Raw genomic sequence first — 12,586 nt, forward strand, 5'->3', positions numbered from 1 at the left:
AGCACTTTTCATAACCACAGTTGTGAACTGATGACTCTGTTTAATATAATGTGCTTTTTCCTTTATCTTCCCTGCTCTAATTGAGAAAAAGAGACTCCACACCTAGGGAAAACTTTCATTATGATGAATTTGAAACCTGAAAATTTTTTCATTGTATAGAATTACTCTATGTATTATTAAAAAATGATGGAATTTTAGCTTCCCTGATGCAATATTCATGTTTTACATTCACGCAGTAGTTTGAAAGGTGAAAGTTCTGAAATCAAGTCCTCCTTGGTAAGCCTCCTTATTGTGCTACAAGCTTCCAAATCCACTTCACCAGCTGATGCATGGAGCAGGTACCCTGCATTACTGGAGAAGAATTTATTGGAGGAGTTCCTCTCCTTACCAATCACCAGAGACATTTCCTGTGCACAGAGAAGATCAACATACGGACATTGATTCAGTGAAATTAAAACCACAGATGGACTGAAAGAAAGGCTTTACTGAAAGAAAGCTCAGTAGTGCTGCAGAGCCCTGGATGCTTCAAGTCACCAAGAAGGGACCATCCTTGTCACAGGACACTTATGGAGAACCCTGGCTGAGCTTCACTTGACTCTTCATGTAAATGAGCTCATCTTCCACAAACAGATGCTTATAGCACATAGTAACTTCAGGAGAATATGCAAGGCTTGAAGCAGTATATTAAGAGCCATTGAATATAGCTACTTGAAAGAATATTGCATCTCTAACAAAGTTAGGGAGGGATCCTTATATAAATATAGGACGTTTTTACTGTTTTTCTGAGCTCTCCTTCCCACACTCGAATTACTCAGAATTCACACAGCCACAGACTCTGCTGACAGCCTGAGCCCAGCGAGTGCCTGAGGCTGGCGGACTGCAGTGGGTCACAGAGGTGGGAGCCCATTTCCCATGGGTAGCCACCAGCACATCACCCGCTGCTGAATTATTCATGGCAAGTAACTGTCAGTGAGTGGGAAAGCAAAGGCTCTGTCCTCCAGTAAAGGACGGCAAGGGAAGAGGAGAAAGAAAACACAGATGGAAAGCACTTAAGGAGGTATATCTCTTATACACACCTCTTAGAGCACATGGCAGTGAGGTCTGCAGAACTTACAATGGCTTGCTCCATATTTTGCAAGTGTTCATTACACTTATGTGTATTTTTACACATTCTTCCTTACAACTCATGTGTTTCAATTGTGAAATGTACTCTAAGGTAGCAGTATGGAAAGCAGCACTTTTTCTTCAACAACTGAAGCAGTCTCTACTCACTGTTTAGTGTTCCATTAGAATATATAAAAATGAGGAAAACAAAGCAAAATATGCTCTGAATATAGTGTCTGTAAAAATCAAACATGTAACACATGTAGTCTTTAAAGGAAACGGAAGAATGAAAATCCCTTTTTCTTTTCGTTATGCAGACATTCCTGTAACTGTGGGGTTAGACTCGTGGCAACTGTATGGTCAGACTGGTGACAGAGAGAAAGAGAAAATGGAAGAATTTTTTTAAAATCTTCCACAGAATGCTGACCTGCCACCTTGCTTTACCAATTCCCAGCTTCTGTAAGGAACAGGGACACCAAAAGAAGCTCAGTACGCTGAAATAGGAAATTCTTTTTTTTTTTTTTTAAACAACATCAGATTTCTTCAGGAATAAAAATGCTGGTGTATTTTAATAAGCTGGGATGTTATTCAAAAACTAACAAACGGTTTGCAAAAACAAAACTTGACTTGAACCATTTTCCATCTAGTTCTATTATTAATGTTTGGAGAATGACATGCAAATGGCACTTGCAAACAATTAAGTACACGTACAAATGCAGTACACCTACTTTCCTGGAAAGCTAGGGCTTCTGTCTTTTCCCTTTTTCTTGGTACAAGTTACAGTATTCCCTAACTCCTCCAGGGAAATATAACTGGAATCTCTCAATTTATAGTTAAGATATAAACCACATCCTCTTTCAAAAACCACCACTTGATCCAGTTCTTACTGTCCCATTCCACTAAATCAACATTATATTCCCTTGATGAAGAATTTATCAAAGAAAAACAGACTTGTTTCAAGGGAGGAAATACCTCCAGGGCTAGTAATCCATCCTTAGAGAGTGCAGAAATTACTTCGTAAGAGTCCCATTCCCCTCATCACTCAGTAAGTCCATCTGATTAGGACAAGAGGGGATGAGTTCCCATCTGAAAGTTATGGGATGTTTGTCCCTTTCTTCTGCTTTGCAAAAGAATTTGGTTTATGCCTGGAAACATAAGACATCTTCAAAAGCCCTTGAAATTGGTATATTTACAATTTTTGTTACAACTTTGGATCTTCTCGTATAAACAGTGCAGTCCCTTAGGTGATGTTCTAAACAGTTTGCTCCCCTTCAGTTACCCAGGTCATCAGCTGTTCTCCAGATCACAGCAGAGGCTGAGCAAGACTCTTGGTTCATCTCCTTTGCAGGCAGCAACTCTTCCCCCAGGGCAGGCACACCAGGACTTTACCTCTGAGTCAGAAGTTGAAGTTTTGAGATTAAACTCATCATCTAGAATGAACTTTTATTTCCGTGAGATTTGTCTGCCATAGGTCAGAAATACTGCCAATGGGATTTTGGGGACAGAAACAAAATATAATGCTGCTAAAAGGCTAAGGCTGGATTTTCACCTGAGGGAACATGAAGAACAAGGAAGGTTTTGCCAGTACTGTAACAGCTTAAACTTGTTAATGAGATTCTACAAGATAATAGGGACAATAGCTAAATCCATACACTTCTACAAAGAATCCTCAAAACCAAATTGCATCACAGCTTAGCCTAATTAAAACTTAGAGGGAGTCAGGCTTTATTTTAAGGACCTCAACTCTTTCTCCTCTCACAGCAGAGGCAGAGTTAACTTCTCTATTGACTTTGTAGGGGTTAAAGGCTTTTCATTCTTCCAAGAAAATCTGTCCCTGTGATAACAGAAAAACAACCAAACAGCTACAGCAATGGACAATCTAAAAAAAATGCACAACTAATGTGTGAAACTTGGAAGTGAAGCAACCTCTACCAGATGACCCTCAGAGCTCAGGATGACCACAACAGCACTGCTGGAGGTGGCACCTGACACAACACAATTTGTAAAAGAGCTTACTGCTTAAATGCACTGGTGCTATTTTGAGGCTGGTGATTTGTCAGGTCAGTGTTTACAACAGCTCCCCAGGTAGGCACCCAGCACTTCCAAACTCAGCGAACTCCACACACTGCACTTACTGAATCTCACTGTAAAGCAAAAAGTGACCGTGTGTCCAAGGGGACAATAATATATTTGTATTAGCCCTTCAGAGTCCCACACAGAGAGTATAATTGAGGACCAGCATTTTCTGTAGCCTACAAATGGATTCTGTGCACTGTAACCTACTCTGAGAGATGGAAAAAGTACTACTCCCCAGAGCATGAGGGAGCAGTTATCAAAGTTTCTTTTTTGTTACCATTAGTAAATTACTTTCAAGTATGGTTAATCAACTAATGCTTCACAAAAGGTAACTGTTTTATTGTCACTTGTCATTAGCATGTCTGTTTCTGATATGTTTCCCCCCAGTCCATTTTCTCTACTACATGACCATAAAATGTTATCCTCCATGCCGTGACTGTGCTGCAGTGCACTGCTGTGGCTGTAGCTTAGATAATAATTTAACTAAGTAGTTCTTTTGTCTGGTAACCCTGTAATAAGAGTATTTTTCAAGGGAGATGGAAAAGAAGTGTTCAAGAACCAGAAAAAACTCCTGTGGTTTTGTTGCTTGGTATTACTCAAAAAAATGTACACACAACGTGAAAGTTTCAATAAAATACAGCCCAGAACGATAAACTATTGACAGCAAGGATAAAAGGCTATTTTTCTTTTCCTGCATGAAGTCTGAACTGCTGGAATATATCAAAACGAAGCCAAAGCCTTCACTGATTCCTTTTGACAGAGTCTGCATTTGAGATTGGGCTCAGTATGTAAACAATCTATAATGATAAATCCTAAGTAAGCGTTTTCACATCTCTCTGAAACTCTATCACTGTTCTTTTCTTTTCCTGAGGAACAGAACTCCGAACTCCCATTCTCAGAAATGACCACTGTCAAGGGAACAATGTTTCCCAGTGTGGCTAATAAAGTTCAGAGATCTCTGAATAGCTCATAAGCCCAACATGAAAAATCAGATTTAGTACAGCATACAAATTCCTTCCAAGGAAATCAAATCTGCTAATGGATGTAAGCATGTACAAAGACCAGTTACTTTTAGTTTTGAAGAGATTCAGTAATTTACATCATGCCACAAAGATGTCAGTGACCACATAAAAAGACAAGACACCTATTTTCACAGATCTACTAACTGCTTGTTTAATAAATACAATGGGAAATCTGAATAAAAGAATTAATTCTAATGATGGAATGGGAACATTTGAAGGAAAGATCTTGGATATCACATGCCGCACCATAAGTAACTGCCAGAATAAAAAATGAACCAAAATACATCCCACTGCCTCTACCTGGTGATATCCCACACCTGGATTTGGCTCCCTGTTTGGTGCCAGCTGTCTTTGCCACTGAGCCTCTGACAAACTATTCAAGCATCTCACTATTATATGCAGCTCAAAGGAAAATACAGCAAGCCAGAAAAGGGTTTAATAGATTCAATTATCCATTTATTTGACTGTACTAAAAAAAAAAAAAAAGAAACAAAACAACCAAGCAACCAAAAAAACCCAACAGTCTTAACTTGATGAAATTAAAATCATTTGAATTTGGGAGACTGATGGTCTGATAGTGATAGGATAAAGGGGAACTGTTTTAAACTAAAAGCAGGAAGATTTAGGTTACATGTTAGGAGAAAAATTCTTTACTCAGAGGGTGGTGAGGCACTGGAACAGATGGCCCAAGGGAAGCTGTGGATGCCACATTCATGGAGGTATTCAAGGCCAGGTTGGATGGGGCCCTGGGCAGACTGATCTCAGGGTTGGCAACGCTGCCCACAGCAAAAGTGTTGGAGCTCAATGATCTTTAAGGTCCCTTCCAACTCAAGCCGTTCTATGATTCTATCAATGATAATTCAATGCAATTATTATTTCCCTGAAGAGAATACTGGAATTTAAAGGATTAAAAGGATTAGCGTTTATGAAAACAGAGATGATATCTTAGGGAAGCTTATGGAACCAATCATCTTGAGAGCGATCACATGGGATGTGCAGGACAACTGGGGGATCAGGCCCAGCCAGCATGGGTTCACTGAAGGCAGGTCCTGCTTAACCAACCTTATCTCCTCCAATGATTGAGTGACCCGTACGGTGATGAGGGAAAGGTGGATGAGGGAAAGGCTGTTGATATAGTCTACCTGACTTCAGCAAAGCCTCTGACACTGTTTCCCACAGTATTCTCCTAGAGAAGCTGGCAGCCTGTGGCTTGGACAGGTACACTCTTTGCTGGGTAAAGAACTGGCTGGAGAGCCAGGCCCAGAGAGAGGTGGTGAATGGAGTTAAATCCAGCTGGTGACTGGACATGAGGCCCTACAGAGCAATCTGGACAGGCTGCATCACTGGGCTGAGGCCAATGGGATGAAGACCAAGTGATGGATCCTGCAACATTGGTGGTGGGTGGACAGTTGGACTAGATGATCTCAGAGGTCTTTTCCAAACTTAATGATTCTATGATTCCATCAAATAAAACAGAACATTTTTAATTAACACTGGTTGGAAGTCTTCATTTTTGCCCATTCTGAAACAACCTAAATACAACTTACAGCCAAAATAACATTTGAAAATTCAGCTCGACTTCTTGAAGAACATTTTGAAGATACTTTTCCCTTGCCTATGTGAAAGAAAGATATATTTTGGAACGCACATGAAGCCTAGTCTCAGTTTGATGAAGTGGCTAGTTTTGTCAACTACCTTATTTTTCTACTAAGATTAAACTGCTGTTAAATTATTCATCTTGTACATTTTTAGTCTTACAACCATATGCAGATACTGTTTTACAGCATTCTGGATAAAAGGGATGGCTGGGCTTGAAATGTACATCTCTACTGCCAGAAAAGCATGGAAATGCTACAAAAGCTTACATCTTTCAAGTATGTGCTAATTTGGTACAATTAGAAAAGGACCTCTGTCTCTCCTTTTCTTCCAAGCAATTCTGAACTTTTAGTGTATTTAGTTAGGGATCTTGTGCTAATTGACCTGAAAAGCTGTCTGAGAAGGAGAGGAGGAGATCATGACTGCTCCAAAATGATGATAGAAGGCTCTGAAAAGCAGGGGAGCACAGACAATGTGAAAAGAATATGAATAGATTTCTTTTCTTTCTTTCTTTCTTCTTCTTCTTTTTTTTTTTTTTTTAATAAAGTTGTTTTCCCAGAAGCACTGGCAGAGAATTGCAGTCAGTGACATGGCAGGGTACTCACACCTGGAGTTCTGTTGCATGCACGTGGGCATGTTTACGTGAACTGGGTTGCAGAGTGAGATAGAAATTGGGCCAGCATGTGTGGTGACGCATTAATGCACCTATTCTGCCTTTTGGATCTGAGTTAACCTCTCTAAACTGCATTGTATGATACTGCAGGTACTTACCAGGCACCTCTTGCTAACTCGGGGATCCTTGCTTGCCTTTTTTTTTTTTTAATAAGCAGCACAGGTGGGACTTGCCTGTCTTTGCTGCTCATTCTTTCTGATGTTATCTTTCTTACTCACTCTGGGGACAATGATTTTTAGAAACTCATTGAGATGATGAGTAGAACAACCTTGCTGACCAAGAACAAACAAGGGCCACATATTCTTGCTGTTAGGATGTTACTCAGTTTCCCAGACAGAGGTGTCTAATGCCATCTGAGAAAGCACAGGGTGCTGGGACATCTGATTAATGTTAGCAAATTCACCAGGCAAGCCCTGATGGAGAAGCTGTAGCATGAGAATTGCATCAGATGCTCACTGTTAGGCAGTTCAATTCTTTCTCTAGTATCAGAACTGACGCCTGTCAGTGCTTGGATGGTTGCACCCCTTGGCATGAGTTTCCTGAAACCCCAAGTGTGTCCATCTTACAAAACATAAAATTAAAAAAAAATTGCATTAAGTGTATAGTGCAATTTTTTCCATACTGTTGGGAGAGGATCACCTGCAAAGACTCAGTAGTTTGTACACTCTCACAGCTATGTAAAGCAATCTTGCAATTGCTGTTAAGTGATAGTGGCATTGAGTCCCACTAAAATGGTTACAAACAACAAGTGTGAAGAGATTATGTCAAACAAAGTTGTTCTGCCCCCTAATTTATGACTCATGAAGCTAATTCTGAATTTCAGTGGATTGAGTAAATGAGGCACAGCTTTAATCTATCACATTAAAATCTACATTATCACAATATGAGAAGGCAACTCCAACAATCATCTTTCATGTTCTGCAGAACTAGTCACTAAATATAAATTAATACACTGGCAAAGTCTGATCTTGATAATGATACCTACTTCTCAATGACACAGTAAGGCAAGGAAATAGTACACCCATCCTATATGCAGCTTTTATGAAGAGTAAATCTTATTTTCTCTATATAAAGACATACAACTTTATTTTTATTGACTAAGATCATTATTATTATTATAAAACTGTAAATCACAGAATCACAGGGACTGAAAGGGACCTCTGCAGATCACTGAGTCTAACCTCCCGCTAAAGCAGTTCCCTAGAGTAGGTAGCACAGAAAAGCATCCAGAAGAGTTTTGAATATCTCCAGAGAATTAGATTTATCCTTCAGCTTTATCCTCTATAACTACAACTTTATTTTTAATGATTCAATAGCTCTTTCTCCTGCACTTGAATGGCACTTATGGATATATGCCTACCTTGTGTCCAACTTAGCTTAAACCATTTAAGAGCTCTGAGATCAACACAAACACTGTGGGGAAATAAGTCTCACCTTAAAGTCTCTATTAAAACATATATGTTAGGTCTAAGTTAGTTGTGTAAGCTTCCTTCCTCATCAATACAGACAGAAAGGTATGTCAAAGGGCAATGCATCCCACGCTGATGTACGTCTGAAATAACTGCATTACACCGGTGGTGTGTGTCCCTTTTCACAAACCACAGGAGTGCAGGAGACCACTTTAGGCTTGAAGAGATTTATCCCAGTCACAACATTAGTTTTGCTCTTCGAGAAAGAAATGCGACACTTCTCACATCTTTTTTAAAACATAAATCATAAAGCATGCATACACAGCGCTGCAGTTGTCGGGTCAGGTAGTCCAAGTTTGCTGGGTTATGCAGGCAGCAGGATCACAAAGAACTGATGAAACATGAGTATTACTTTGGTAACAGCGTGTACCAAAGGAAGAAAAAAATGGTGGGAACGTCAAATATCTTGCAGTTCTTTTCTTTCACTTGCCAAGTTCCGTGTGCTATAGGAAAATACTTATATTTATATTTCACTTCACTATTCTATGCTCCCTTTATAGCTAATGGAAGAAAGCACACAATTGTGAGTCCAGTTAATCTCTTCTTAATCTGAACACTTACAAGAGAACAGGATAATCACACCCTAAAACTAACCATCGCCTCTTCACTATAGGGATTACAGGCAGGCAGCTCCAAACTGGATGTCTATGCACATGCAAGACAAATCCCAATCCCTCTTTAGCCTGGCACTGTGACAGAGGAAAATATATGAAAGAAAAGACCGAGTATGTCCGCACTGTGTATGCTGAACAGAACAAAGCTTGGCTCAAGTTAAAATCCATGCGTTGCCTACAGCGTGAGGCTACAAGCCTCTGTTCTGACTTGCATTTATGAAATATGGAGACACTTGTGGTGTTTGGGCAAGTGCCAGTACTGTCCTGAGCTCTGTACCCTGCAAATTGACCCAGTCACTTTTTCTGTATTGAAGTCAATACTTGCCTAAGGGGAACAACTTCTCCACTGTTAAGCTTATATGAAGGGTGAAAGACAAAGAGCAAAAAACAATAAGAAGCCCTGTTTGGATTATGATTTTTTATGGCACCAAGACTGGTGAACATCATCAATTAAATGTGTATTTCCTCCAGAATTAACTGAAAGTTCTGTTTTGTCAAAAGAAAATGTTGAGTAGAGACTGCCTGCTAGCCTTTTGACTATGACACTGGAGAAGTGAAACATATGCGTAGGTATTTTCTAAAATTACACATGAAATTACAAGCTGTCTTCCATCCAGAAGATTTCATGCATCTCCTTACTAACACTAATGATAAATTTTAGTTGTCATTTGCTACGTGATTATCAAATGTTAAAGATAGAAGGCATCCAAAGTTACAGAATGTGGTTGCTCACAATGTCTGAAGTGAATAATAATCCCTTGCAGTTCTACAGCAGTAAGAATTACAGCAAAATCCCCCCATGGTCTCCCCACTGGCCCTGCCCACCAAGGAGAAACACATCTGTGAAGCCAACAGGCCCAACAGGAATCCATTTCTTAGGGACTACCCACGCTGCCCCATCTGAAACAAGTGTCAAGGAACCCTAAGAAGCTGGGAATCTTGTTAGTTAGCAGCAGCTATGCCAGATGCTTCAGTTTTATCAATGGTAAAGTTAATTAACCAAGTAATAAAAATAACTATTTCAGCTCACTGGTAGGAATTAACACAAACAACTAATGAGGATTACAAAGGTTTCCAATGGGAGGACTGCTGAAGTAGCTTTCTTGCTGGAAACTCTGCTTTGTGTTTATTATAGAAAAAGAAAAAGGTGGTTCCGACCTGTCATGCCTCAGTGCCCTCATATCAACATAGACTGTGGTTGGATCCGGTCCAGACGTTCCCTGTAAACAACAACATCAGCTAATCAGAACTTGGAGGCTCGGAGGAGAAAAGAGATTTACCCCCTGAATAACTGACATTCATTTCACTGCTAATTATACTAATCAAATGACAAGTTATATTTAAGCCGTTCATCAAACAAAGCTCAGCTTCAGAGTCAGAAAGAGCACCTGAAATCATACCTACCGTCAGGTCCTTGTTACCTTGTGGTTGGTAAAAACATCAAGCGGCTATACTATTTAACCAAACACATGTACACAGAGGTTTTATTTGCTACAAAAGGCCAAGTAATCAGCACGTGGATACATACAAAAATGTTAAACACATTTTGTCATGTAAAGGAATGCAGAAACGGCTGAGGAAACACAGTTTAATGGCAGAAGCATGGTCAGGAACGTGAAGCATGATTTACTGAGAATCTTCCATACATGCAACAGAGAATATATTTGAAGCTAAAGATATTAAAGGTAGCACGCATGACATGAACCTATGTGGGCTGAAGATCTATAAGAAATCATTCTGTTCCTTTTCAGCCTTCCACTGCATAATTTAAACCCCTTGTTTTATGTCATAATATTTAGTTACTTGAATAACAATAGACTAATTTTAGTTTCCTTTTGTGCAGAGATGATAGTCTTTTAGGCCTTTCCACCCACAGTTTCGCTGCAGTCTTGTAATCTGCTATGATTTTCCTTATCCGAGACTTCTAACCCATCACTGTAGAACACATACATTTTCAGTGCTGTAGTCTAGGGCTGTTTTCTCTGCTGCATAGTTCATGTCGCTGCTAAGTAGAAAGCTAGAAGAAATGCACAACTTCATTTTGGAACACTGGAACTTTGGAAATCTTTTCAGCAGATAAATTCACCTAGCCCTAGTGAGCTACAAGAGTGCTCCTTTATCAGTTACTTAGATCTTTGTCATCTAAAACAGCAGATAGCATCAACTCCCAGTGACTTCTATCCTGGTGGGATATTTTGTTGTGTATAATTCTTCCCATAAGGAATGTCTGGTGCTAAATTTTGTGTTTCTGCAATGCTGGCCGGTAGTTTCACAATTTGTTCAGCATTAGGAATTGTGACAGAATTAAATGAATACATAATTTTGAATCTAAAGGGGAAAGAGCTATCACTACCAGCTGATACTGCACAGACACTGATAGTGGCCCGTCACCAGAGGAGAAAAAGAGTAACAGAGCTGCACATGCATGTTAGCCTCTTTAGCTTGTTATACACAATACAAGATACAATATCCTCTCTAGTATTAACGACACGATTTTGAATCTACTAGTAAACTCAGCAGTGTAACAGACTAGTGCTGAGTGGAGAGCTTATTTTAAACATATGCAATGTTAAAAAGAAAAACAAGAAAATAATCAGTTATCTTTAAAAAAATAAAACTAAACCTGAATTGGTTTAAAAAATAATGGAAACAATTGAGTTTGAAAATCAAAGACAATCACTATGGTATTTGTTACTTTCAGTGTGAATGAAATAGTTACAACAGAAAACTAATATTTGATGAAACCTGCATCCGGATAAAGCTGAAATGGACTCATATATAATTTCATAGAAGGATCTGAAAATCCCCAATCTCCAGACTCAATTTCTAGTCTGTCCCACTGTTGGAAGCTGATAGGTGGGTATTGAGGGAACATGAAAATCCCCTACCTGCTCGGCCAGCTTCCCCAGCCTGTGAGGCTATAGCAGCAGGAATAGCAGGGATGAGGGAGAGAAGGAAAGAAGATAACACAAGACGAAAATAATAGTAAAAAATGGGAATGAAGGGTGGGAGAAAAAAAAAAAAAGAAGAGAATGCAAAAAGCAGGGAGTAAAATAAAAAGAAAAACAATGTCAAATACAGGAATCTTACAAATTAATCATTATACCATTAAAGGTTAAAAAAAGTAAAAAATGAGGTGTCAACATTTTAGTAGAGCAACAGAAGAGACAGCTGTAGACTGCTAACCTTGGACAAACAGACTTTAATGGTTTTAGGACACTACAGACAATGTTGTTAGTGGAAAACATGAGTGTAGTATACTGATTTATTTCTTTTCCTTTTTTTTTTTTTGTGAAGAAATCAGTAAACACCGTGGCCTTGCTATTATAATATATATCCATTGAGACAGGGATTCCAGGTCTGTCATTTCACTACTAGAAGTTTGTAAGCGACGTCCTGTGGAAACCATAAGAAAGCTCTCTTTTGGGAGGAAAGAGTATTAGTATACAATGGAGAAAGAGAATGATACTTACACCTTGTTTCATACAGATTAACCTGCTCCTAGAGTGAAATAAAATAAAGGCTTCTTGCACGAACTAATTACTACAAGACAATAACTGAATGGAGTAACTTCATAGTTCAGTATGTCTTCATTCTTAACTGTTTGCTACTATACACAGTGTAATACTTACATAAAACAGTAAAATTAAAAACCAGTAGAAACCCATCTGTTCACCATCACAATAGATAATGCAGCAAAGAGACAACACAGTGATTTGTACTCCTACGCTGCTCCGGTGACATGGAATATCTAAACCCAGATGGCTGCTGTGGGACTTGTCCTACAGCCTGAGAAAATGAACAGCTCTCAGAGAGCTGCCATCCCACAGCCCTTTCATCAGACTTCCTAATTCCCACAAAGTTAAAGACTACATGAAGCTGCCACAGCAGCATCTAAAAATAGGTGTATTTTGAATGTGGGGGAAGATGAAGCATTTTAAAAAATAGAATGGATCTGCTTATTACATTGCTACCCCAAAATAGAAATATTACTAATAATCTAGGTTGAAGACTGCAATGTAACTGCAACAA

The 12,586-nt window shown here is 39.2% G+C and overlaps 1 protein-coding gene across 4 annotated transcripts in view; it reads right to left on the reverse strand.

Annotated features, from left to right (window-relative positions):
• Positions 1 to 12,586, reverse strand: part of DIP2C (disco interacting protein 2 homolog C) — a 292,387-nt gene that overhangs the window by 18,464 nt on the left and 261,337 nt on the right. For 2 of the 4 annotated variants that reach the window (XM_021385363.1, XM_021385361.1), the window contains 2 exons: positions 11,443 to 11,472; positions 9,713 to 9,774 (listed from right to left, as the gene is read on the reverse strand). In XM_021385363.1, the coding sequence (XP_021241038.1) occupies positions 9,713 to 9,774; positions 11,443 to 11,472 (92 nt within the window). The remainder of the gene's footprint in view (positions 1 to 9,712; positions 9,775 to 11,442; positions 11,473 to 12,586) is intronic. The other 2 variants (XM_021385365.1, XM_021385362.1) reach the window with 1 other exon arrangement.

The sequence above is a fragment of the Numida meleagris genome, chromosome 2 (assembly GCF_002078875.1).
Source record: "Numida meleagris isolate 19003 breed g44 Domestic line chromosome 2, NumMel1.0, whole genome shotgun sequence".
Taxonomy (NCBI): Eukaryota; Metazoa; Chordata; class Aves; order Galliformes; family Numididae; genus Numida; species Numida meleagris.